A 27,296-nucleotide genomic window follows, 5' to 3' on the forward strand; every position below is an offset into this window, starting at 1 on the left:
TTGTTTGGTTTTCTGATTTTTAATTTGGTTTCGAATTTGAAAAAATAAAAAGAACGAATTTTATATTGTTTACCCCGCATTCGGATAATCAATTAAATTTGTAAATGCGTATAGGATATGTGTTTCGTTCTTGATGTGTGTTGGATAAAGAAAGTAAATATTTGAGAGCACCTTAATAAAACGGCTAAAGATGATAGTTGGCTAGTAACACAAATGTCCGTGTATAATGTATGATACTTGATGGATTGAATGCAATAACAACAATAACGAGTGGCCTTGGCCGAATCAAATAATGAGAGAGATTGTATATATGAATTATTCTATTACAAGTGTTCTTAGAAAGTAAAAAGAGTCAACCTCCTAAAGGAAGGGGACACGCCCTATTTATAGTGGCACTCCCCTGGTTCTCATACAATATGAGCCAATAAAATAATAATAATAAAAAAAAGGACTGCTCTGCACGGGTTTGGTGGGATTAGACTGCCGGCGCCGTCTGACACACGCATGGTAGTTAGTTGACCATGACTGGACGTTACTGGCGCGTGACCCGTCTGCAACGGCCACACGGACAAACGGTCATTCGGGCTATCGGCCCTGCGGATCAACGGCCATGAAAGCCCGAGTCCTCGGGCTCGGCCGTTTCAACGATGCAGAGGGCAGATCGGTCGGTGCCCTTGCTCAGCTTCGGCCCTGGCACCGTTTCGGTCAAGGGCGAGTAGCCTCGGGCGCATTATCGTCCCTTCCTCCGGTTCTCGTTCCACCGGCTTGGCCCACACCCGGTTTTTACCGTATACAGATAGCCCCACGCTTCCCGGATCTGCGATCTATCGGAGTAACGGGAAGTGGATAATTCCCAAAAAACCGGTGGTTCCGGCAGCTCGTCATTGCCTTCTTATTTTGGCGGGGACGGTTGCGTAATGCGTCCCCTTTTATCGGCCACGTGTCCCGCTCCGGATGGCTCGTTTCTGCCAACCGCCTTTTTCGCATCGTTTCAAGTCACTTCGAATTAATGGCGGGACACGTGGCGCCCCTTGATTGGCCGTCCTCGGTAACCGTTCCTCTTCTTTGCCTATATAAGGCCGTTCACCTCCTCACTTTTCCATTTTCACGCATTTGCTCTTCTTTGACTCCACTCCATTTTCTGCACCTTCTCATTTTCGCCACACACAATTAACTTCCCATTTGATCTGCTGCTGTTTCATCGATTCGCACAGCGTGCAAAAAAGAACCAATTATGCTCCCCTTGCTTTTAGTTATCACTAGTCTCTTCATCTTTATTAAATCCCTCTCCCGGGCCTTCCTTCTTTCTCGTCATCTCGATGTGTGAATCCACTTCTCATGATGCTCCACCGGCATCGTCCCCAGGGGCCGAGCCTGCGACCCCGGTTAAATTTGAGCCCACGGCCTCGGATATCATACCGGCCAAATTCAACTTTAACAAGGACCTTGAGGTCGAGAAGCCTTTCTCCGTTTCAGACAGGGGTTTTGACGTGAGGCGGTATCCCTCATCTATCACCGAGGAGAGGCTCGACATAGTCCGGGCCGATTGTGGGTGGGACACCCGTCCGGTTCGGGTTTTCGCCCCCGGGCCAGATGAATCCGTTACCGACCATCGTGAAGGGTTTTTGTATGTTTATACATACCCCTTCACTCTCAAACTCGATCCCCCGGTGGATCCGGTCATCCTCGACATGTGCCGGACCTACGGCGTCACGTTGGCCCAGATCGGCCCAAATGTTTGGAGGGTCGTAGCGTGCCTCCGGTTGTTGGCCAACAACGCTCATAAGGAGCTCACCTTGGCCCACCTGATACGCCTATACTCCCCGAGGCTGTTCCGGGTGGCGTAATGAAACTGGCCAAACGCAGCCGGAATCCCTTCTTCTCGAAAATGGACGAGGACAGGGGCCGGGGGTGGTTGGAGCGATATGTCCGGGTAAAGACCGAGGACATCATCCCGGCCGATTACATGCCCTTCCCGGAGAAATGGAACAACAAGCGTAAGTCCTAAGTCTCGAACAATTGCCTTAGCGTTGCCTTGTTAAATTTTTATTCCGTCTTCTCACTGTTTTTTCTCTACTTTCGTCAGCCAACGGGTACGTTCCTCCGGTCATTCGGAATCTAAGTGACTGGGTCACTGTTCTCCTCGACCAGCATCCTTATGACGACCGGACATGGGCCCACCTGTCGCGTGGCCGATGGGTCGCCCAGAACCACGGTAGCCCTCTACCTCCATTCAGCTGTATCTTCCTTTATTCGTTTCGTCCTTCGACCTTCTCTAACATCTTATTTTTTCAGGTTTGCCCAAGGGCTCGGTAGCCCCCAGACCGGAGTCGGGGACCGTTCCCTCAGTACCGGCATCCGAGTTTGACACAGCGGGTTCTTCCCGTGTTCTTGCCGATGTTGCAAAAAGAAAACGGCCCTCCAAGAAGGGGCAGACGCCGAAAAGGAAGAAAGCAAGAAGCGTCGCTCGGTCCTCAAGGGAAGAGACGGAGCCCGACATCATTATCCGGAGTGTCGGCTCTGTTCCCTCTGTGGCTCCAATACCGGAGGAGACGGTCTCCATTCCACCCCTTCCTTCTATCGGCGAAGGTCTGCTGGTTCCTGCTCCACATTCAGGTGCGGAAGAAATACTTTCACCGGCTCCTCTTCGGTCGATTGACTTTGTCGACATTTCAGGTGAAACTTCTTCGGAAGACGCTCCCCTACAAAGGAAAAGGTTCGGGGAAGCGACTGCTGCTGAAGCCGACAAAAGGCCCGCCCCAGTACCGGAGAGCGAGACCCCCATAGGTGCTCGCGCGTCTCCCGAGCATGAGCCTGCTAAAATTGCGGAGCCCCCGACCTTTGCCGAAAATATGGAGGCTGCTCCAAGTTCATCTTACCCGGCTCTGCGGGTGGATGATTTCGATGATATGTTCTCCATTCGCGATTGGATTAGATCGGAGCGACGCAACCAAAACTTAGAAGCGGAGGAAGGCGAAGAGGAAGAAATTGAAGATTTGATAGCAAGTGGACCGGACCAAATGGAAGACTTTGAAGATATCTCCATGGCCGAATATGATATGGGGGAAATTAACGAAATGATTGAGAATTTGTGATTTTATTATTCTACTATTTCTTTACAACTCATATATTATTTGCAAGTTAAAAAAAAAACTACAACTTGCAAATAAATGTTATCCAAGAATGAATAAAATATATGACTCATTGAGCTTTCTTCTATTTACTTGTGTTCATATTTTTACTTATATTAAGTTAGGAATATACCTAAAATACACTAAGAATATACTTATGATATACATCTACTTAAATTAAAAACTAGAAAGTTATATACTTGAAAAATAACTAAAATATACTTATAATATATAGTATACATATAACTTAAACATATATATATATATATATATATATATATATATATATATATATACATATATATATGTTAAGTTATATAACTTAAGTATATTGATATATATAAGTATATTCTTACTATATTTTAGGTATATGTGTATATATATATATACATATATACGTATATACGAATTTATAAACTTAGAAAAAAATTAAGCTATAAATAACTTAAGTTATAATATATAAGTTATAAGTATATATAGTATACATATAACTTAAACATGTATATATTAATATATATATATGTATATATAACTTAAACATATATCTATCTATCTATATATATATATATATATATATATATATATATATATATAAAAGTTATATAACCTAAGTATATTCTTACTATATTTTAGGTATATGTAGTATAACACTATAACTTAAGCATATAACTTATATATATATATATATATATACACGTATATGCTGTATTGCTGACTTGGTGTTAGCCTGTTAGTCAGTGAATATTTAAACTTTATTTATAAACTTATATAACATATGTAAATATACCTACAATATACTAATAAATATTATAATATATATATATATATAATACAAAAAACAAAAAAAAGGGGTTTTGGACTGTTTGAACCGGATCGGTTCCGGTTTCAGATTTGTAACCGGTAAACCGGAACCGGTGGTCGGTTCCGTAACCGGTTACCGGTCCGGTCCGGTTTGAACCGGTTGACGGGTTTAGTAACAAGCCCTGCATAATTCCACGAGCAAAAAGGTGCAAATATACCCCTCAATTTTGTGATTTACAGCAGATATACCTCTCGTTATAAAAGTGATATATATACACCCTTGCTGTTACATAATGGTGCAAATATACTCTTTTCGCTGACGGGAGTCTTTTCTAAAAATCATTTACGTTATTTTTTTAATTAAAAAATGCCACATGACTTTAACAAAATCTACCTATTTTTTTTAGTAGACATATTTTTCTAAAGCCATGATAATTTTTTCTAATGTGTCGGTATAGTTCGTTTAAGAAAATATCTCCGTGACTTTAAAAAAAATAAGTCTACCCATTTTTTTAAACGAACCAGACTCGACCTATTAGAAAAAAATTACGATATGGCTTTAGAAAAGTATGTCTACTCAAAAAAATGGGTAGACTTTTTTTAAAGACACATGGTATTTTTTAATTAAAAATAACCTAAATAATTTTTTTTAAAAATTCCGTCAGCAAAAAGGATATATTTACATAATTTTGTGGTGGCAGGGGTATATTTGCATGATTTTGTAACGGCAAGGATATATATACATTATTTTTATAACGCGGGATATATTTACTCTAAATCACAAAATTAAAAGATATATATGCACCTTTGCCCTAATTCCACGAATGAGATCTAAAAAAGTAGAGTATACTCAAACCTTATTCCAACGAAAATGATGGGAAGGTTGTTTCCGACATCATCAAATTAAATAACAAATGTCCAATAACAATGTTTTTTTTTTTTTTTTTTTTTGAGTAGTTTTTTTTTTTTGGGTCTTTTGAATTGTTTAGAGTTAGATCCATTTAAATTTGGGTTAGGCCGGTTCGGGTCAGAACTACAAATTCCAAGTTTTGCACTTTCTTCTTCACCTTCACTTCCTTCTGTGAAGTGACTGCACAATATCTTCAAAACCCCAAACCTCTCTTTACCATAAACCCTCCTCTTCTTCCTTCTCTAGGAGGTTCTCAAACCTAATTAAGGACACCTACTTATTTCTCTTCGTAAGTGTAATTACAGCAGTTATGACAAAGGTATACGGAACTGGAACCTACGATTTCCGGCGGCACCGCGTAGCTGAGTACCCCGTGGAAGCATCAGCGCTGCCGCCGGAGAAAACGCCGACGCCAGAGTCGAACATAGCTAGCTCCATAACCCTTGCTGAGATCCAACGTGACCGCTTGACTAAAATCGCTGATTCCAATTGGACTAAAACTCAAGATAAGAAGCCTTTTAGTCCCGACCTCGTTAAAGAAATTTACCACACAGAGCTTACTGTTAAAGGTTAGTACGAACTTGTCTAGTATGCTAAAAATAGATGTATAATTTACTATTTCATACCTATTTTACCAGTTAAATCCCACAAAGTGGGGTCTAGGGAGGGTAGCGTGTACGAAGGCCTTACCCCTACCTTGGTAGGTAGAGAGGCTGTTTTAGAGAGACCCTCGTTCATACCTATTTTACTCTTATTATTGATTGTTGGGTTGAAAACTTCAAGGAATTGTTAGTGGCTGCACAACTTTTAATGTATTTTTTGATTGATTTTAAAGTATTTAGATGGTTTGTTATAATTTGGGGTGATATAGTAAAATTGATGGTTTATTTACCCCTCCTTGAGGGGTGTGCCAAGTCAAATATGGACGAGTAAAAAATGGACGGAGGGAGTACTTTGTTTGCGTTTCCCATAATTTAAGGACTTCTTGCTTCTCAGAATTTTAACATAATGAATTTTGACCGTAAATGTGTTATGTGCTGTTTGGAATTGAAAAACGAAGAGTATTTTAATGTGTACTACTTGTGTTTAATTCTTAAAAAGTAAAGTATCATGTGTTCCATTGAAGTCTGAAAGTCGGTAAAGAAAGGACTAAAATTTTGGGATTGATAAATAACATAATTGGATATATATGAGTTTCTATTGGTTATAGGTATTTGCAAATGCGTGTGGTGGCATGTGATAATGTCTTTTGATTAGGTGGTCCTGAAATAAATTTTGATTGATCATCTTCAATATGTTTTGTGTAAAGGGGGGAGAAAGCCGGTGCCGCTGCAGAGGGTGATGATATTGGAGGTTAGCCAGTATTTGGAGAATTATCTTTGGCCCAATTTTGATCCAGAGGCTTCTTCATTCGAGCATGTGATGTCAATGATACTGATGGTCAATGAGAAGGTATGCTGTTTTACTACTTCTGCATTCATTTGAGTTACTTGGTGTTTCTGGTTGCTTGTTAGGGTGCTCGGAGATGGGAAGTGATTGTTTCTCCTTACTCCGGAAATAAAGTTCTGTATAAAAATATCTGTTCCTCTTTACCTGATCAAAAAATAAAATAAAATGAAGTTCTGTATATCTGATTAGTGATTACATAGTGAAGATTCTGCTGCTTACTGCAGAATCATCGACATTTTCTTTTTATTATGATTGTGGTGTCCAGGCCAGCTTGCACGCACCTTGACTAGTTCAACGGGGTACATGCTGCCTACCTCCCACCAACAAGTACCGACCTAGGCTTGGTCAGATGGGGAAAATCACCTAGTATTTAACTTTGTACACCAACGCATGGACACATTAAAAAAATCACCTAGTATTTTTGTGAACGGATTTGGACCTCAGACATCATGGCTCTCAACCCATCAACAATTGCTGATAGAGAGCCCGTTTGGCTTAGCTTAAAAAAAACAGCTTATAAGCCAAAAAAAAAATAAGCTGTTTTAAGCACCAAATGTCTTATAAGCTGGCCAGCCAAACACTCAAAAAAGCTGAAAATAGCTTATAAGCTGTTTTCAACAACTTATAAGCCAATCCAAATGGGCTCAGAATCTCCTTCTTTATTTCTTCTTCCTTCCTTTTTTTGGGGATACATCAAAGTGCTTATTAGTATCTTACTAAGTTGGTGTTGTCTCTTGCAACCAGGAAGCAGGAAAATCTGCTTTGGTCCTCCCCCTCCCTCTTTAAACATTTAAATACTTTGTGTGTATATATAGAAAAAATACACAAAATGCTGCCGTCTCCAGTTCCTTCTTCTGCGAGCATAGCATCTATCCTGTTGTCTGGCAATTTGTCAGCATTTCAGCAACAGGTCTAGGAAAGACCTGTTGGGTGTTTGTCACAGGGGACTCACAACTCCAAGGCAAAGCTGCGTTGTACTTTCATATTTCTGCCCCAAAAAAAAAACCCTTATAATAATATAAAGCTTCTACTAATATATATATATATATACACACACACACGTGTGTGTGTGTGTGTGCGCGCGCGCGCTCTGCTCATGTGTGAAAAGATAAAATACACAAAATGTTGCACCCTCCATTTCCTTCTTCTGTGAGCATAACATCTATCCTGTTGTCTGCCAACTTGTAAGTTGTAAGCATTTCAGTAACAGTTCTAGGAGAGACCCAATGAGTGTTTAACGGGGAGAATAGCCATACTCACAACTCCGAAGCAAATCTATGATATATCCAAGGGTGTTGCATGTTCTTACGATGTGTTGCAATAAACAACTTATGATACTAATATCTACCTGATAGAATCCCTTGCTGCATGACACGCAAAGAAATCCACCTTTCTCTGAACTCTGAATTCCATATTGATTCATAGAGGTCTATTGTCACCCCCATGTACAAGAGATTGTAGTATGATTTCACTGTAGTTTCCCTCGTGTTTGGGCCTTTCCAATCAATCTAATCAATCCTTAATAAAGTTTGTGTGGCTATATGGCCTCCGAAAGAAATCTTTCACTTCTTCAATATCCCTGTCCTATTAGGTTCTCCTAAAAGAAACATCCAGGTCACTTTTGTTCCTCCTTCTTAATCAGTTGAGCTACAACAATGGCATTCTTATAATTTGTAACGACAGATAAATTTGGAGAATCTTATTTCAGTACGCAAAGGTGCAAACCCGTTAGGGATTGAACTGCTCTTGTCGTTTCTAAGCTTGTAGCAATTAGAGCCCCATATAATTGTTTCTTCACATGCAAATCTGCACAGCCACTTTCCCATCAATGCTCAGGTACAAGTTTCCAGCATAAGAATACCCAACATGCCCACTCTGACTGGAACTGTAACCCTTTCCCAAGCCCAACAATGAAACTGTCAAAAGAATCTTATAGGACATTGTTAGCTTTGAATAAAAATGCACTTTTGTCAAAATCCAAGTGAATCTTAATAGTGGAAATGCTTGGTGAGGATACTCTCTTCCCCCCGAAGCCAAAAACAGAACAATATGGAATGAAGAGAAAAAACAACACACAAGGAAACAACAATTCATGAGAATAAAATAATTTAAGTCTTCTTGTACTCTGTTAGATTATGTTCAAAATGGAAATTGGTGTCTCTGTGCCCTTTCCTACTTGTTTAAATAAAAGGAGAGTTGCATCCAAGGGTGTAGCCTAGTGGTCAATGAAGTGGATTGAGAACTATGAGGTCTCAGGTTCAGATCCCAGCAGAGACAAAAATACTAGGTGGTTTCTTCCCATCTGTCCTAGCCTTGGAGGACACAGTTACCTGTGGTGGGAGGTGGCAGGTATCCCATGGAATTAGTCTAGGTGCGCGCAAGCTTGCTCAGACACCATAGTTACCAAAAAAAAAAAAAAGAAAAAAAAAGGGAGAGTTGTGTTTGACTTATAAGATGATGAAAGAAGGAGCGAGTTGAGTTTTGGTAGAGTTATTCAGGTGGTTCTGGACTTCTGGCTGCATTAGCAGAAAAGTTAGCTTCTGTCATGTGCTATAAATAAGCATGTTCTGGGTCGTGCAAATGCTTATGATTCCTCTATTTATCCTTTGCACGTCTTTTTTCACTGGTTATCAATTTTGTTTTGCAACCTGTAGTTTCGGGAGAATGTGGCTGCATGGATCTGCTTCTATGATAGAAAGGATATGTTCAAGGCATTTCTTGACAGGGTTCTTCGGCTGAAAGAGGTTTGTTTTTGTCTTGGGCTAAGCTTATTTCAGTGGTTCAGTTATCCAAGCAATTTGGTAATGATTTGTTCTATCCAAAATCTTTCTTTTCTCACTGAATCTGCATTAGGGACGCACTTTTTAAGCATAACTGACTCCCTTTTCGGCTACTAATGTGAATAATAACGCATCCTTGGTGGATGATTGATTAGTAGAATTTTATTAGCTCCACATTATTTGCAATGTGTGAGGAATCTATTTCAACACAGTTCTTTCCATCTCTGATGTGAGAGTGGGCTTGAAACTGAAAGTGCGGAAAAGAAACACAGGTCAACAGAGAAAACCAATAGATTCTTGTCAAGAGGGCATAACCACTCTACGAACATCTATTATGGTGCGGAGACCTCTAAAAATGCCTAAGTGAACAGGTTACTTTCCTGAATGATCAAAATAATACACAGCTTATGTGAGCCTAGGGATCATATCTTGCTTGCAACTTACCTTGAAAAAGCAATTATTTTGTTGTTAGGTTCTATATAGTGTTGGCAAACCATGGGATTACAGAGTTAGTATAACTTTTGCATGTGGGGATCATTTGGTGACGGGCTAGTTATGCAGGGATCTCGAAACCCATTGGGTGCAAACAATTTCTGAGGGCCATCGGACTGGGGTAAAACCCTGAATTACCCGTGGTGCACTTGCGGGAAACTCCTTGCCGAGGGCCTGTGCACCCCTGGGATTAGTCGGGGCTCAAAGAGACCCGGACACCCGGTGCTTAATCAAAAAAAAAGTTATGCAGGGATCATAATATAGGGATTGTTATGTTGTTATGCAGGGATCACCTAATTAGCTTTACTAATTGATACATGTGTACATGGTATAGTTTAAAAAAAATTCTTAAATTCAATATATGAAGAATCCTTACTATATACTCCCTCCGTCTCAAATTATCAGTCGCGTTTTTGATTTACACACACCTTAAGAAATATTAATTAGGAGAGGTATTTGACTAACTTTACCCTTATTTATGTTTAAGTTATAATCTCTCTCCATTAAATATCAAAATTCTACTTAGGCTAGAGGGTAGGGCAGCCGGGTGCACTAAACTTCCGCTATGCGCTATGTCCGAGGAAGGGCCGGATCACAAGGGTCTATTGTACGCAGCCTTACCCTGCATTTCGGCAAGAGGCTGTTTTCACGGCTCGAACCCGTGACCTCTTGGTCAGATGGCAGCAACTTTACTAGTTACGCCGAGGCTCCCCTTCACTAAGGGTAAAATGGGAAAAAAAATTAATTGTGCCTTGAATTTTAAAATGATTAGTAACCACGACATATAATTTGAGACGGAGGGAGTAATAATTTCTTAATTTTTCATTAAAATATTCTTATTTTTATTTTTGCTATGACAAGACATCTCATTTAAAAATATGTCAGCTTACTTTAGGTTAAGCCACCTTTAAGGGAATTATTGTCTATTTTAGCCTTTTAGGTGCTCACAGGTATTGCTGATACACTTATTCTTATTCACGTTATTTCACATATAAAATACGGAAAAGGGCTAAAATGCACCTGTACTACCCGAAAAGGTTTAAAAATACCCTTCATCCACCTATCTTGGCTCACTTTTGCCCTTAAAACTAGCAACCCTCTGTTTATTTTTATTAATATTTATTACGTGGCGCCTCCTTATTGGACTAAATTAAAACCCCAACCCCACCAGATTTTTTCCCTTAAATCAAATCGCCCTGACCCACATAGCCGCCCCATGACCCAATTCCCATTAAAAAAAAAAACCATGAACACATCAAAAATGGTTTTGTTGATGTCCTTGGAGATGACAAAGTGAAGGAGATTCAAAGGCACCATCTGTTTAGTTTTCCTCATTTGATTGTCAAAAGGTTTTGAATAAAATTCTTTTTTCATTACTGTGACATTACCAGTTACAGTCAAAACTGCTTGGATAGCCACTAATATCTCAAATTAATTCATGAACATAAGTTCTTTCTTCACAAGGAAAGAGTATTCGGCTTTACCCACGAGTTCAAAGCATAAATGTTTACAATGACCTTTGAGCGAAAGTTGAAGGATAGATCAACAAACATCTCTGAATCTTTGAAATTTTAACATTCATAGCAATTGGGTGGTTATAAAAAGGCAAGGAGACGAGAAACACCTCCACTTTGTACATAAAATGCATAAAGCAAAGCATTTTGATGATGATTTTACTTTTGCAAATTTATGGAGTAGACAAATCAAGTGGTTGATGTGCTGATGGGTGGTTTTTTTAATGGGTATTGGGTCATGGGGTGAGTATGTGGGTCGGGCGATTTGATTAAAGAAATACATCGATGCCGCTTAAGTTGTGCAAGTATAATTATATAGGAAAAGAAAATGCCAATTGCTACCAGTGTAGAGTTTTATGGAAAAAGCTGTGTAGAGTTTTATGTAAAAAGCACATATTTTCCAGCTGCATGTAACTTTACTGGTAACTATTATTTGTCCAAAATCTTTGAGCAATTGTGAAATCTCTTTCTGAGTGACAAAGAAGAATTTATAATGGTCAGCAATCAATGATTACTTTTATCTTGATAGATTTTAAGACCTTATGTACGTGACAGTGATGGCATGGTTTTGTTTGGTATGTTTATGGAGCTCTAAAGTTTCATGGTGGAGGTTGTTCATAATGCAGTGGAATGCTAAAAAGCTATTGTTTCCTATCATCTTTGTCTCCACGTCACTGTTTCTTTCTCCTAATTTGATCAATGTGTGACACTTTCATGCGTCACACATCACGCTAGTCTGTGGTTCTCATGTTGTATTTTCTTTTCTTTAGGTGAACTGTTTCTTGTTTAAGATAACTTTCTCATTGTGGCTTTTTCATATGGTTGAACATTCCTGTGATTTGATAGATTGTGTAAAAAATTGATGGGTAGTTCATTAGTGCTAAATTTGCTGCTTCTATTCACTGTTTTAGCTAACAGTTTAAGATCTCACTGCAGGGTAGAAGCTGGACAATTCCTGAGAAAATCAATTATCTACTTTTCATGATCAATGCTTTCCAGGTACATCTACATCCTTATTGCTTGGTCTTACTCTAATTTTCTGATCCAGTTCCCTTCTCCTTGAAGAAGGCGAAAACCGCTTTTGCCAATCAAAGCCCCACTGTTTTTTCTCTATTATCTGGATTTTATTTCTCTAGTTTTAGATTGTAAAGTATGGACAATGTTCCCTGTTCTACCAGCATATGAGAGAGATGCATTGACATTTCTTCCCTAGTTTTTACGAAATTATTCTTAACCTATGTCAATGTTGAACATATCTTTGAGTCATATAATCGATTTCTCATTGTTAGAATTGCACTGCTAATTGTATATGTTGTAGTCTTCTTGTATGGTCTTCGATAATCCTTACGGCTTGACGGTGTTGAGGTTCATTTCTCAACATGGTATAGCCAAATCCATCTTGAATGTTGGGAAATCACATACTTTCTTTACCGATCACAAAAAAAGCAGCATATTTTATTTTATTTTTACCTGTAGCAGCTGTTAGGGTCTGCATTGCTTCCTGGTGTGTTTGTAACTGATATACAATTATTTTCCTATTTTGTTTTCTGAGAATGTTATTGATGTTTCTCTTTTTTTCTTTTTTGTTTTGATGCATTATTTACAACTTTTGTTTTTTCAGAGTTTAGAAGACGAGATAGTAAGTAAAAAGGTATTGAGGTTAGCTGGTCTGCAGTGTTGGCATTGCTTGTCATATGGTCGATTTCAGGTAACTCTTACTATGTTGCTAATGGAGTAGAATCTTCCTCTTTCCATGTCTATGTCTAATATTATTATTATTATTATTGAGAATAGATGGAGCTTTGTCTTAACCCTGATCTAATCAAGAAATGGAAGAAGATTGCAAAAAGAGCCAAGGAGGCAGCTAAAAGAGGGGAATCTTTTGATACCTCAACCATGCTAGAAGTGAATTTCTTGAGACATCTAATTGAGGAGTTTCTTGAGGTATCCGATAAGGGACTTGTCTGTCCACCAATTTTTTCAGCTTGTTTTAGCAGAAACTTTCTGATGCTTCGTTCTCCATGACCAGGTTCTTGATTGCAAGGTTTTTCCTCAGCCAAACAGTGAGGTTGATGATGGCTTGGATATCACACTTGAAGGTGTTAATGATGCCTCTGTCCTATATTGCGAACGATTTATGGAGTTTCTCATTGATCTATTGAGCCAACTGCCAACTAGAAGGTAATAATGCTCTCTGTAGTTAGAACAACTTCCAATGGAGGAAGTTAAAAGATGCTGGCCATTTAATGCAAACATAAACATGAGTGTCATGCATAGTGTGGAGTCATATTCAAAGTGATGAGTGTTTGAAAATTAGGAACATGATACTATTCCAGTATAATTTTCAGTTTGTTATGTAGTGATATACCGATAAGACATTGAAGTTAAGAGATGTTACAAGTCTTTTAAAACCCGTAAAAACAACTTTAGCATTATTTTATTTCATTTTGTTCTTTATTGTGCTCCTTTTGCAGAGCTTGGTGAGTTTAATAGCTTGTTTGGCCAAGCTTCTTGGGGAATAAAAGCACATTTTTTCTTCTCCAAAAGCACTTTGTCCCTAGATTTGAGGTTTTTGTCCAACTAAAAAAAGTGCTTTTGAGGAGCAGCAGAAGTAGTTTTTCTGCTGTTGGGAAGAAGCTATAATTGTTTTGCTTTTTTCCCAAAAGCAGAAGCAGAAAATTATTTTTTAAGACAAATATCCTTACCATAAATTTATATTTACCAAACTACCCTCACCAATTTAATGCATTTATCTTTCAATTAAGTACAAACTGTTTTTTTTTTGGGTTTCCACCGTGTCTTTTCCTTCTATTTTCTTTTTTCTATCTCTTCCTTTTCATTTTCCTCTTTGGAATAGTCCATCAACTATAAATTACTTCTCCTTTTTTCTACTGGCCCTCTCCTCTATATCTGCTCTCCCTTTCTGCAATAACAAAGTATTGCTAGAAAAAGCACGAGTTAGTATTTTATCACATAATTTCAAAGGCTTCCATAATAAATTTTTGAAATGATTTCTGTGTAAACAATCCTAATACAACGTGTCATGGTACTTGTCCTTTTTCGTAATTGACACTCAAAAGCACTTTCTGAAAAGATTGGCGAAACACAATCTATTTATCAATTACTGAAATAAACACTTCCCAAATGAACTGGCCAAACACAAACTGCTTTTCCCCCGAAGTGATTTTCTGAAAAGCTGTTTTGAGAAAAGTGCTTCTTAAATAAGCAGCTTTTGTCAGCTTGGCCAAACAGGCTCCAAGAATGGCTGATGTTCACTACCATATTTGTATTTGCTATAGTATTTAGCAACACTAGACTTATTTCAACTCGGTACTGTTTTCTCGTCATCACTTTTTTTAATTTGGTTATTCTGCAGATATATCAAGCCTGTTGTTGCTGATGTTGCTGTGGTTGCAAAATGTCATTTAAGTTCTCTTTATAGGCATGAAAAAGGAAAACTTTTTGCCCAGCTGGTTGATTTACTTCAGTTCTATGAAGGTTTTGAAATTGATGACCATTTAGGGAGACAAATGACTGATGATGAGGTGCTTCAGGCTCATTATGATCGTTTCCAGTCATTCCAGCTTCTTGCATTTAAGAAGATACCCAAGGTCTGTTTTGATTTCTGTTTCTTTTGATGATGATGAGCAGATCTGAATATTGTTTCTTTTAAGATAATTGACTCTTTCCTTAAAAAAAGAAAAAAAAAAGGATAATCTCACTCTTTGTGGACAATCTAACTGTATCATATCCAATTTGTTTATCTCTCACGCTCTATCCTCTGTTTCTGTAGCTACGGGAACTTGCATTGGCAAATGTTGGTGCAATAAACAGGCGCGCTGATCTATCTAAGAAACTTTCTGTGCTTACTCCTGAGGAGCTGAGGGATTTAGTATGCCGGAAGGTTCGTGAAATAGCTGTTTACTATCCCCTATATATGACATAAAATAGGATCATTGTGCATTATTTATCATGTAAAGTTCTTCTATATACAAATTGTGAAGAGTGCAAGTTAGAGTTCAACCTTTTGATATTTTCCACGGGGAAATACTTTTGCGTACTCGGGATCTACTAAGGACTCAGGTGCACTACTTGTCGTGTAGAAGTTAGTTGTTGGGTGCCAAAGCTGTTGCTGGAAGGATACTAAAACCTTTAAGTGATATTCTTCAACGGTGTTGATGGTCATGTTGTTATGGCTTCTATTATTGTACCTCGTTCCTCAAATACTATGCGAAGTATATTTCAGCAGAAGTAGTGACACCTAGACAATGACTAAATCAACTTTTCTGACAGTTAATGACTCAGCACACTATACGATGTTGATACAACCACACTTTCTTATGGAGATATAAGATTCAAAGATAGGTCAGCCCTGAAGGACTAATTATTTCTGTAAACCACTGACCCAGTGGCTAGTGGGGTTACAACTGTTCTAATTTGTCTTTACTTGTGTGTTTTCCTTTCTGATGAACCTTAAAGATTGGAATACAATCCGGATAGCTTACACTGTTTGACTTGCTTCATTGATTTGACTATATTGGGGTCTACTAGAGATGCCAACTCCTCCTTGCCTATTTCCATATCAGTGTGATTTGCAAGTCGTTCTTGCTAAATAAGACTGTTAAACATAATTATACCTTTCTTTCAGATTGTCGACGAGGGTATCTAAAAAATGATTTAACTTGTTTACCTTCGAAATGATGGAGCAAATGATTGTTCGTTTCGGGGCATTGAGGTCTATGAGGACCCAAAAAAGAAAAAGAAGAAATTTAAGGCACATGACTGGAACTTCTGCGCAATTTATTTAGCTGTAGGCAAAAGCTAAAACATGTTTGTTAGAAAATATGTTTTCTCATTGAAGTGGAATTCTGATCATTGCTGTTTGATGTGGCAGTCAGACTGTGCGCTCCCTCTTACCTCTATCTATTTAGAGAGCTGCCTCTCAAGCAAACCTGGCTTGTTATATTTGCAAAGAATGATTACTGTTCCTTTACAAAAGAAGTATACAGATTTCTATTGCTGTACACTTTCTGAGTGATATCATGTCGGATAGTGCATCTTAAACTGCTAATCAGTGGTGTGTTGTTGGTGGCCTAGAAAATGTATCTTGTACCTCGAAATTGCTTTCTGGTTGTTATCGCTAAATGTTTAATATTAGTGCATTTTCTCTATTATCTCTATGGTAGCTATACTCACCTATCTCTACGATAGCATGAGTAATTTTTTGTTTTTTTTGAGAGCATGAGTAATTATCTTCATGTCTAATACTTCCTCCTGCATTGCAGCTAAAACTAATATCAGTTGATGATCCATGTTCAAATAGAGTTGATTTCTTAATTGAAGTAATGGTATCTTTCTTTGAGAGACAACAGTCACAGAAAGAGGCCATAAATGCTCTTCCCCTTTACCCTAATGAGCAAATAATGTGGGATGAAAGCCTTGTACCTAGCATCAACTACACTGGGGAAGGATGCCTGGCTCTTCCAAAGCTCAACTTACAGTTTTTGACACTTCATGATTATCTTCTTAGAAACTTCAACCTCTTTCGCCTTGAATCGACTTATGAAATCCGTGAGGACATCCAAGAAGCTGTGCCACATCTCCTTGCTCATATCAATAATGAAGGAGAGCCAGCCTTTCGAGGTTGGTCGAGAATGGCTGTGCCAATTAAAGAATTTAAGATTACAGAAGTGAAACAACCAAATATAGGTGAAGTAAAGCCATCTGCTGTAACAGCAGACGTTACTTTCAGTATCTCCAGCTACAAATCACAAATAAGGTCAGAATGGAATGCACTTAAAGAGCACGATGTTCTCTTTTTACTGTCTATTCGTCCTTCATTTGAGCCTCTCAGTGCCGAAGAGGCTGCTAATGCAACTGTACCACAGAGGCTTGGTCTTCAGTATGTTCGCGGCTGTGAAATAATCGAGATGCGTGATGAGGAGGGAATTCTTATGAACGATTTTACTGGGAGAATCAAGCGGGACGAGTGGAAACCCCCAAAAGGAGACCTTAGAACTGTAACTTTTGCGCTTGACACAGCGCAATACCATATGGATGTTGGTGATATAGCAGAGAAAGGTGCAGAAGATATTTATGGTACATTTAATATATTGATGAGGAGGAAACCAAAGGAGAATAATTTCAAAGCCATCTTAGAATCTATAAGAGATCTGATGAATGAGACATGCATAGTTCCTGACTGGCTGCACGACATATTTTTGGGCTATGGAAATCCTTCTGCAGCACAGTGGACCAATATGCCTGACCTCCTTGAAACAGTGGATTTTAAAGATACCTTCCTAGATGCTGATCATGTTAGGGAGAGTTTTCATGATTATCAGGTATTTATTGTATTTCTTTCTCTTTTGTAGTTATGCTGGTATGTGCATTATACTCACTATATCTTTTTCGCAATTTCCTTATCTTCTTTGTTCTAGGTTTGCTTCGTCAACCAAGATGGCATAGAAAACTTGCAACCAAGCCCCCCCTTTAAGATTAAGCTTCCTAGGAATCTGAAAGGGAAAGCTCATGCCCTTCCCGGAAGTGAGAATTCTACTATAGTTTCAGCTGATGCTGTAGGCATGCCAGAAGTTCATTCTGAAAGAGACAAGCTTATTGTCGAAGCATATATCCCTCCTGATCCAGGTCCATATCCTCGGGATCAACCAAAACGGAACTCAGTTAGATTTACCCCGACACAGGTACACTCTACACCACACCACACCACACCACATCACATCACATCACATCACATCGTAGGTTCCTAATTTCTAAAATGCTGTCATTTGTTTTCTCATATTATTTGAAGAAAGGGCTAGCTGAATAGTTAATACTTTTGTGTTGAATGTGAGGATGCAGTATTTAATCAGACAAGAAATATGCAGATTCTGGGGCCAAATGAAATATAAAATGGCTTTGTAGTTAACTATAAGTTCAAATGACATTAGTAATACTGAATGCTGTATGGGTTTCTTGAGTCGGCAGGCTACCTTTACATTGAAGTGAACATGTGGTATTGGTTCTTCTTTTCTTCAATTTTGGTTGGATCACAAAAACGGTTGTGGCATAAGGCAGTTTCCTTCCATCTAAGAGAAAATCACTTGGTTCTTGAGAAGGATGAATCTAATATGTGCTTGTGAGCCCATATATCGCGCTTTAGTAAAAAAATATTGCCAATCCAATTGCACCTGTTGCTATGACCCTCGGATTTTCGATTACAATCGGACTCACATATTTGTAGATATAATTTTTAAAATGCCTAAAATGTGGGCAAGTGCTTTACATCTAATGAAATTATGTCAATGTGCAATTTGAATTTGGTTTAATGCAATAAATTTTACATTCAGCATGTAATTTGAGTGCGGAATTCAGCAACTCTATGGTGCTTCATTAGGTAAAATATACTCTATTTGAATAAACTATACCACCTGCCTTTTACTTTCTGTTTAGTTTTCATTATTTCCGTGTACAAGAGTTGAGTGTTGGAGAGTTCAGTGTCCTATAAACAGCAGAATATAGATTTATGTAGAAAGCTGTCGAACAACTTGTTTGCAAGATAAGCTTAAAATGAGAATATGGTGATAACTGATAAACGGTTCCCCCTCTGTTCGAAATCCTTGACCCATTTCACTTACTGGAAATTTTAAAGGAAATGGTCTTAGTTTGAAGTTTTGATGGGATTATTTTGGTCATTTTTGGATGGGAAAAATTGCAAACTGTAGTGTACTCTCTTAGTGAGCAAACACGTATTTATAGCGATTAGGACAACTTGATGGATACCGTGGTTGAGCCACTTACTCACCTTTCAAGTACATTTGCCTCCCATCTTGGTGTGCTAATAATGTAATAAGTTTGGGTTAAAAAGTAGTACTTATAATAGTTTCTATATATCTAGTTTTTTTTTTTTTTTTTGGGGACAATGCATATCTAGGTTTTATTTAAAAAAAAATAAACTGACGTTATGTCTAGTTTTGACTTGAAGATTAGTCATATCGATCATCAACTGGGAAGATATTCGAAGTGGTGAGAGGAAAGAAATTCAAAACATATGTTCTTTACCATGAGGTATTCAAGTGTTTTTTCCATGAGGAATCAGATGGAATGATGGAAGTAATTTTTGAAATGTAGTTGGAGTTTAGGTTTGTACAACCGGAGGTTGTTGTTTTCATAGATGTCCACTGGGATGTATTTCTGACAGATGAATCGCTATCTTGGAAATGAGGTGCTAGTGTGTTTCTGTATGCTAATGCATTTGATTGGACACAAAGTTGTTACTCCCGTTGGCCCATTTTACGTGGCACACTTTCCTATTATGTCTTTTCCAAAAAGAATGTCAGCTTTCTATATTTAAAACTAATTGGGTAAAGGGTCAATTTTGCTCCTGAACTATGTGAAATGGAACTGATTTGCCCTCTGTTAATAATTGGGGTCAAATATGCCCTTGCCGTTACTGGTTGGGGTTAAATTTCCCCATGAACTATGCGAAATGGAACAAATTTGCCCTTATTTTTTAAATGGTGAAATCTTAGCACCCGGTGATGCCACGTGTCATGCAATTATGGATTAATTTTTTCAAATGGAGGGTAAATTGAACCTTTCGCATAGTTCAAAGGCAAATTTGACCCTTTTGCATAGTTCAAGGGCAAATTTGTCCGTTCCCTCTAATATGAGTTTTTTTTATTTTTTTTTTTGTTCCTCCTTTCTTTCTTTCCGCCACTACCCCTACCACCAATCACCCTTTCTTCCTCCTTCCTCCTTGTCTCTCCCGGCCACCATTGTCATCATCACCTCCCCCACCATTTTCTCTTCCCCTTTCCTCTCTCTCCCCCTCCTGTCACCCCACCACCACCTGTACCACTAGGAGGAATGCGCTATACGCTTAAACATGCATTATAGAATACTATTTTAATGCAGGTGTATAGCCGCATAGGGGTGAAGGAGGAAGAAAGGGTGATTGATAGTAGAGGTAGTGGCGCAGAGAAAAAAGAGGAAGAATTTTTTTTGTATAGCTGCATAAGAGAGATGAAAGGAATAAAGTTTGACCCCTATACGGCTATACATTTTTTTTTATTCCTTTGCAGCAAACTAATCAAACCCCAAACTAATCCGTCTGCAACAAACTAATCAATTTTTGAAACTTTGCTATCTCCAAATCTTGCAAGTTCATCCTAATACTCAAATCCCAAATAGCTTCACCACCTTGTAGCCTTCAAACCTCTTGCACTAAAATCTCCTTTTGGCATGAAGTTCTATATATATTAGGAAAAGTGATACTTAAAATGTTGTTCTGACACCACCGGTGCCCCCCAAAGCTAGAATGATATGTAATAGATCCATTTTGAGATTTCGAAACAGAATGTATCTTATTCAGGTTTTGGAAAATCTAACCCCTTGCTATTATATGCGTTAATGATATGTAATAGATCCAACTATATACCTTTTTGCCCTAACTGAGTCAAGTTTGTATTGCTTGGAAAATAGAAGTAATTTACTTCATGGAGGATGTGAATGCCAAGGGTTCCATACATCGGTGTTTTCATGGTGTTGAATTTATGCCCAATGGTTGTCAACGGCATTGTGCTACTATTTTGTTATATTTAGAATATGATGATAAGTGAAGACTATTTTTGTCAATGGCGTTGTGAAGATGCTTGTGTTTGCCAGACAGAGATGTAAGATATACTTATAAGGTGTTTATGTCTTTCATAAAACAATTTATTATGGAAATTGGGGAAATGTATTTAGAGTTCTGAATTATGATGCTTTTGCCAAATCCTTTGGGCACAATTACATAGAAAGCAAGTTGTGCATTACAGAAGCTCGCTTTGATCTTCCTTTTTTGGAGTTGTAATTGACTCAATTTATCACTTTGTTTCTTTTGCTTTTACTTTCTGCTCATGTGGGTGAAGCTTCTCTGTCTTAGTTGTGTTAAATCTCAAGATTCAGAATTTGGTAGGCTTGTTGGTTCTTTTGAGCTTCTAATACGAGTTAAAAGAACGAGCATTTTGTAGAGTCGCCCATGAAATACTATGCTTTTTGGCTCTGTTGGTATGAGTATGACATGTCCAAAATAAGACAGACTGACGTCAATCTCTATTAACTGTCGTTGTTTGCACGCAACTCGGAAACGATGATTGGATACACATTCAATATCCAGAATTGGCTTCAGATAACCTATAAATTCCCATAGCACCTCCTTACTTTTACCTGGTCCTGAAAGGATAAGTTTCATCGAGCTATGCTGTTGTCCTATTTAGACCTCAACACCTGTTAGGGGCACTGAGCTTAAGTAGCAACAAATTATATATTGGTAGACTCTCCATTTGAATCACGTGGAGAGAGATTATTTCGAATACCTATCATCGTTCTAGATACATGCGAATTTATCTATGAAAGTACACAATGGAAGCAAAGGATCCCTCCGAATTGTCCCAAAATGTTTGGCAAGTTCCACTTCCAAGATTTAGACTACATGAACTTTAACCAGTACTTTGATATTGTTTTTTTAACCGTTTTGATATGGGGAGAATTGCAACGTATGTTACTTTTTGTGTAGTTTCCAAGTGTTTAAATTTTAATATGAAAAGAAGCAAATTTGTCGTCTGATTTAGCTTCGGAAGTTGGTCCAATTAGAGCTCAATAAATGGAACGTTCCAACAAATTATGGATGGAGGGAGTGGTTGGAATTAAGTAGTAGTTGTTGTTGCACTCAGGGATTTTTGATTTTGCCAGAGACTGGTATGTTGGTGTGGGGATAAGTGTGAGGTTAGTGAACCTCTAGTTGTAGAGAATCCTGAGTAGAGCGTAATGAACATGAATGATTCACATAGTCGGCTCCGACTAATTTGGGACTAAGGCATAGTGGATTGCTTGATTTAACGACATTCTTTCTGTTTTAAAGACCAGAGAATCTGCTGTTGTCTTACTTCCATACATTCAAATCAAATATCTTCAATCTCAAGTGATTGCTCTCTTTCACTCTCCTTGTAGCTTATCTCCATGAAGATTCAAGTTTGATCGCTTTAATTAGGTTTAATAATCTGATTGTTCCACTTAAGTTTACTCTGAAATCTTTGCTTTCTTTGGCCTATGTAGGTTGCAGCAATCATCTCAGGCGTTCAGCCGGGTTTATCCATGGTTGTGGGTCCCCCTGGTACAGGAAAGACTGATACTGCTGTGCAGGTTTTGAATGTTCTCTATCACAATTGCCCTTCTCAACGGACACTGATAATCACTCATTCTAATCAAGCTTTAAATGATCTTTTTGAGAAGATAATGCAAGTAAGATATTCTCTGGGTCTTTGATATGAGTTCTATGCATTTGAAGTGTGACATGAATTTGCTGCAATTTGCAATTTTATTGTAACTAATAATGACGTTCCTCTGCTGTAATTACTATAGAGAGATGTGCCAGCTCGTTATCTTCTCCGGCTTGGTCAAGGAGAGCAAGAATTAGCAACTGATCTTGACTTCAGTCGTCAGGGGAGAGTAAATGCCATGCTTGTTCGGCGGCTAGAACTGCTTAGTGAAGTTGAACGCCTTGCAAGGTCCCTTCAACTTCCTGAAGATGTTGGTTATACATGTGAAACTGCGGGGTACTTCTGGCTGCTTCATGTATACTCACGGTGGGAACAATTTTTAGCTGCTTGCGCTGCAAATCAAGACAAACCAACGTTTGTTCAGGATCGGTTTCCATTTAAGGAATTTTTTTCTGATACTCCCCAGCCAGTTTTCACAGGTCAGTCCTTCGAAAAGGACATGCGTGCAGCTAAGGGTTGCTTTCGTCATTTGAAAACGGTGTTTCAAGAGCTCGAAGAATGTAGGGCATTTGAATTGCTCAAGTCCACCGTTGATCGATCTAATTACCTGATGACCAAACAGGCAAAAATTGTGGCAATGACCTGCACTCATGCGGCACTTAAAAGGAAGGATTTTCTTCAAGTGGGTTTTAAGTATGACAACCTGTTGATGGAAGAAAGTGCCCAAATTTTGGAAATTGAAACTTTCATCCCGATGTTGCTTCAGAGGCAGGAAGATGGCTATGCTCGGCTTAAACGCTGTATACTGATTGGCGACCATCATCAATTGCCCCCTGTCGTGAAAAATATGGCTTTTCAGAAGTACAGCCACATGGATCAGAGTCTCTTCACAAGATTTGTCAGACTAGGGATTCCATATATTGAGCTCAATGCGCAGGGTAGGGCACGTCCAAGTTTAGCTCGGCTTTACAATTGGAGATACAGAGAACTGGGGGATCTGCCTAATGTGAAGGAGAATGCGGTCTTTCATAAAGCAAATGCTGGATTCTCATATGACTATCAGTTGGTAGATGTGCCCGATTACAATGGCAGAGGTGAAAGTGCCCCTTCACCCTGGTTCTATCAAAATGAGGGAGAGGCTGAATACATAGTCAGTGTCTATATGTATATGCGTTTACTTGGATATCCTGCGAATAAGATATCAATCTTGACTACTTACAATGGTCAGAAACTTTTGATCCGCGATGTTATAAACAGAAGATGTGTCCCTTATGACTTTATTGGTCCACCACACAAGGTAAATATACTTTTACCTCTTTCAGCTGTATCTGGGTTTTCCAGTTAGGATCTTTATTAGAATTGGAAAGCAAAATCCTGTTTGTTGGGGAAGGAGGGTTTTTTTTTTTTGGGGGGGGTGGGGTAGGAGGGGTGATTCTGTTGAAATATGTTTTTTAAAAGCGGGATAGTACCTTAAATGTCATGAATAGTATAACATGTGAGTCTGTACTTTGGAAGTTTCTGAACTTTTGCAGTGAAGATCCTCTTAAGACACTTTTTTTTAAAATAAGTTTAGATGCTCTTAGTCTTAAGACATGGAAAACAAAATTCTCCTTTGTTCTCTCTTTGGAAGCTTTCTTCGGGAAAAGGGGGGGAGGTGGGGTGGCGGCGGAGGAGGGAGATTTTCGGAGAAGAGGAGGTTGCGTTGAAACATGACTGTTAAGGTCAAATGCTACGTCAAATGTGATGAATAATGTCACGTGTCTGTATTTTGGAATGAATGCTTTCCTCTATCATTCTTTAAAGGTGCCCCCCCCCAACAAAAAAAAAAAACCCCACCAACAAGAAACAATGGGGAAGTTGTTAATAAATGCTTAACAGTTTCTCACTCTGAATATCTGGTAATTTTTTGGAACAGGTTGCAACCGTTGATAAATTTCAAGGTCAGCAGAATGATTTTATCTTATTGTCTCTAGTCCGTACGCGCTTTGTTGGCCACCTCCGTGATGTCAGAAGATTGATTGTTGCAATGTCCCGTGCTCGTCTGGGTCTTTATGTTTTTTGTCGACGTTCTCTTTTTGAACAATGCTATGAACTTCAACCAACGTTCCGACTTCTTTTAGAGAGACCTGATTGCCTCGCCCTCAATGTTGAGGAGGCGACATCCTTGACAAATCGCCCTGTTGGAGAAACTGGACCAGTCAGTCTTGTTGGTGGGCCTGAGGAAATGCAGGCTATTGTGAATTTCAAGATGCATCAGGTCTATCAGGTATCTTTTCTCTGACTGCAATATATGGATGGTAATTTATTTGGATGACAGATTTTGGAAGCTTTAAGCAATTTGCTAGCTTAGTCTTGTGGATTTGATTCAAAACCTTGGGAGTAGTTTGACTCCTTTGTCGTTGATATCTGGGGGACATTGGTTAAAAGATGGTACTGGTGTTGCCACTTTTGGTTTATTTTGTATGCGTTTATTCACAATTCACTGAGAAACAATAATATACTATAGGATGGTGTAATCTACTGTGGCATGCTCGAGTGTCTCCTATGTTCTATGAAACCTAGAGACAAACACTGATATAAGATGGTCCATGATGGTGTAGTCCTCTGTTAACATGAAATGGTAGAAATGCTGTAAATGTCGAGGAACTGTTCTTTTATCTCCTGTTTGTGTAGTGTAAGACATTTTTCACCTGTCTTTATTGCCTTCTGCTCAACTCTACACCTGAGAGGCCTTTCACTTCTCAATTTTTGCCTAAATACTTCTCAATTTACAGCATTTTTGCACATATGGTGTTTCAAAACAGGGTTCAAGTAGTACCCTGCTTTGAAATCTGAACAAGTGTATGCACAAATTTATTATCATGGTATTTACTTTTGTTCATAATTTGGTGTTCGACTTGTTCCTGTATCTTCTGCACAGGCACGGATGACAAGCCATGTTGAGTATCCAGCTCATCCAGAATCCGTCCCCGAGCAAAGTGTTGAGCAGAATGTGATTCCCCTATCCCATCGAATGGCTTCTGATAAGACCGCTGTGGAAGATGGTGCCCAAGACACTGGGCCTTCAGAGTCAATGGAGTCCACGAAAGTTCCAGCTGATGATGGAGAGATGTCAGTTGCGTGCCATTCAAATGGAGGGGTTGATGGTGAGGACCAAAGAGTTGATAGTGGTGGACTGGGCACATCAACCAGGTCCATGAAGGTTCCACATGATGATGGAGAGATGTTAGTTGCAAGCCATTCAAATGGAGAGGCTGATGGAGAGGACCAAAAAGCTGATAATTGCGAAATGGACCTCGAGAACAACTCGAATGTGGAAAGCAAGATGGAAGAGTAATATCAGCTGCACTCCAAGTTTGCTTCTCTAGACCACCATGGAACTTGATTGCCTGGGAGATGTAACTATGGCCTTGATTATTAGCGGCCTGAGATGCATTGATATTTTAGAAGGTTGTCAGGTCAAAGACCAGATATGGTAGAACAGCTGCAAATGCAATGCTGTGTTGCCTGCAATTGACTTCCACAAGAGGCACGGTTTAATATCCATGAGTAACTTGAATACATAGGCCTGACTTAGTTGGAGAATGTTTAGTGAAATTGTGCTTTCTTGGGTTGTAATAGCCCATATCATCGGTAAAGATCATTTTGTAAAGATTGGAGGCGGGACAAACCTAGGTGAAGGGTGTGGGATTGGGGCACAGGCCGCACCACTTCAAAGACCCTCACCAAAACAGTGAGTTTCTGGTTGTTCGTGGTTCCTCGGTCGTCCTCTGGTAAAACCATAACTTTTTGTAAAGTAAATTCAAATGTACAACTGTTTGAACCGTTTAAAACTAAGATTTCAAGGGTCACCTATTTTGAATTGAAGTTTTGTTTCGCTTGTTACATCTCTTGCCTCTGTACTGGCTTCGAACTAATCTTTGTTTCTAAAGTTTTTATTGGAAACTTGTTGACGCTTCATTTCAATCCCAATGTTCTTACACACTTCGTTTGATATTTCAATTTATCAAATCAGATATATTCTCTGGGCAATATGAAATATGGAATCGAGCTAAAATCTAATAAAATATTAATGAGGGTATAGAAGGGAGATTATTATTAGTATTACTACAACAATGGTGGTATTAGACTACTACCTTTTTTACAAGATGCTATCTTTTCGCTGAAAAGGACGTCTAAATACATTTCATATTATCTAAAAATGGGACCGCGATATAATACCCAATGTTACATTTCCAAATACAACTTTTTCTCTATCTGTCTTCCACCAATTTCAACTGTTTTTTTTTCTTTCGAATAAGGTAACATCACCATTTTTAACGGTTCACGGATGTCATGTCAAATAACGATCTTAGATGGAGAGACGATTATTATTATATTTCTCCAAATAATAAATAATATCCTAGTCAGCTGCTAATTCTGCGTCCACACTCTCACGGCCGCCCCTGTCAAAATGGTCCAGCCCGTCCTCCGCCAAATGTCTCAACTTTTTCTTTTCCTACTAATCTAGAACACTTATGTTACTCCTACAAACTAGGAAAAGGTGGAGGAAAATCAGTTCTAAGTTGGAGCAAAGTAAGTGGCGTTTACTTTGTCATTCCTCTTTTGACTACTTAATAAATTCCATTCAAACATGACTCTGTTCCATTTTGTGACTTAATTCCATTCGCATAATTATGTTTATACAGTAACTTGACTCGTATGTAACTTACATATTAGTAACAAGAAATAACATTAGATCCTTAGTTCACTAATATATATTACTTGTAATTAGTATTGTCCTCCCCTACATTCAGTGACAGAATAATTTAATTTTACAGGAGGTTCAAAGCAGGACCACCCAATAAATAAAAGAGAAAAAGAAAAAAAGAAATGAAGTGAAAAGGAAAAGAAAAAGAAAAAGGATACAAGTGATACAAGAATATTTTTGGGACTAAGTCAAACATTCAAGTTTATTA

At 38.6% G+C, this 27,296-nt stretch overlaps 1 protein-coding gene across 1 annotated transcript; it reads left to right on the top strand.

Annotated features, from left to right (window-relative positions):
- Positions 1–4,962: 4,962 nt before the first annotated feature.
- Positions 4,963–26,223, top strand: LOC132644865 (uncharacterized). Its single transcript, XM_060361512.1, has 15 exons — positions 4,963–5,411; positions 6,152–6,294; positions 8,946–9,035; positions 12,014–12,076; positions 12,699–12,785; positions 12,872–13,021; positions 13,107–13,258; positions 14,454–14,688; positions 14,871–14,981; positions 16,363–17,421; positions 17,518–17,781; positions 22,175–22,360; positions 22,481–23,635; positions 24,254–24,604; positions 25,259–26,223. Exons 1-15 carry the CDS (start codon positions 5,153–5,155, stop codon positions 25,673–25,675), a joined length of 4,722 nt encoding a protein of 1,573 aa, XP_060217495.1. The 5' UTR covers positions 4,963–5,152; the 3' UTR covers positions 25,676–26,223.
- Positions 26,224–27,296: the final 1,073 nt, after the last annotated feature.

This window comes from Lycium barbarum, chromosome 6, assembly GCF_019175385.1.
Source record: "Lycium barbarum isolate Lr01 chromosome 6, ASM1917538v2, whole genome shotgun sequence".
In the NCBI taxonomy this organism is placed as follows: domain Eukaryota; kingdom Viridiplantae; phylum Streptophyta; class Magnoliopsida; order Solanales; family Solanaceae; genus Lycium; species Lycium barbarum.

Bases quoted from the DNA above. Each gene is read 5' to 3' on its own strand.
- LOC132644865 (XM_060361512.1), top strand. From the start codon at position 5,153: ATGACAAAGGTATACGGAACTGGAACCTACGATTTCCGGCGGCACCGC. The intron at 12,786-12,871 runs GTAACTCTTACT...TATTGAGAATAG, and splicing joins TGTCATATGGTCGATTTCAG to ATGGAGCTTTGTCTTAACCC. The intron at 14,982-16,362 runs GTTCGTGAAATA...CCTGCATTGCAG, and splicing joins GGGATTTAGTATGCCGGAAG to CTAAAACTAATATCAGTTGA.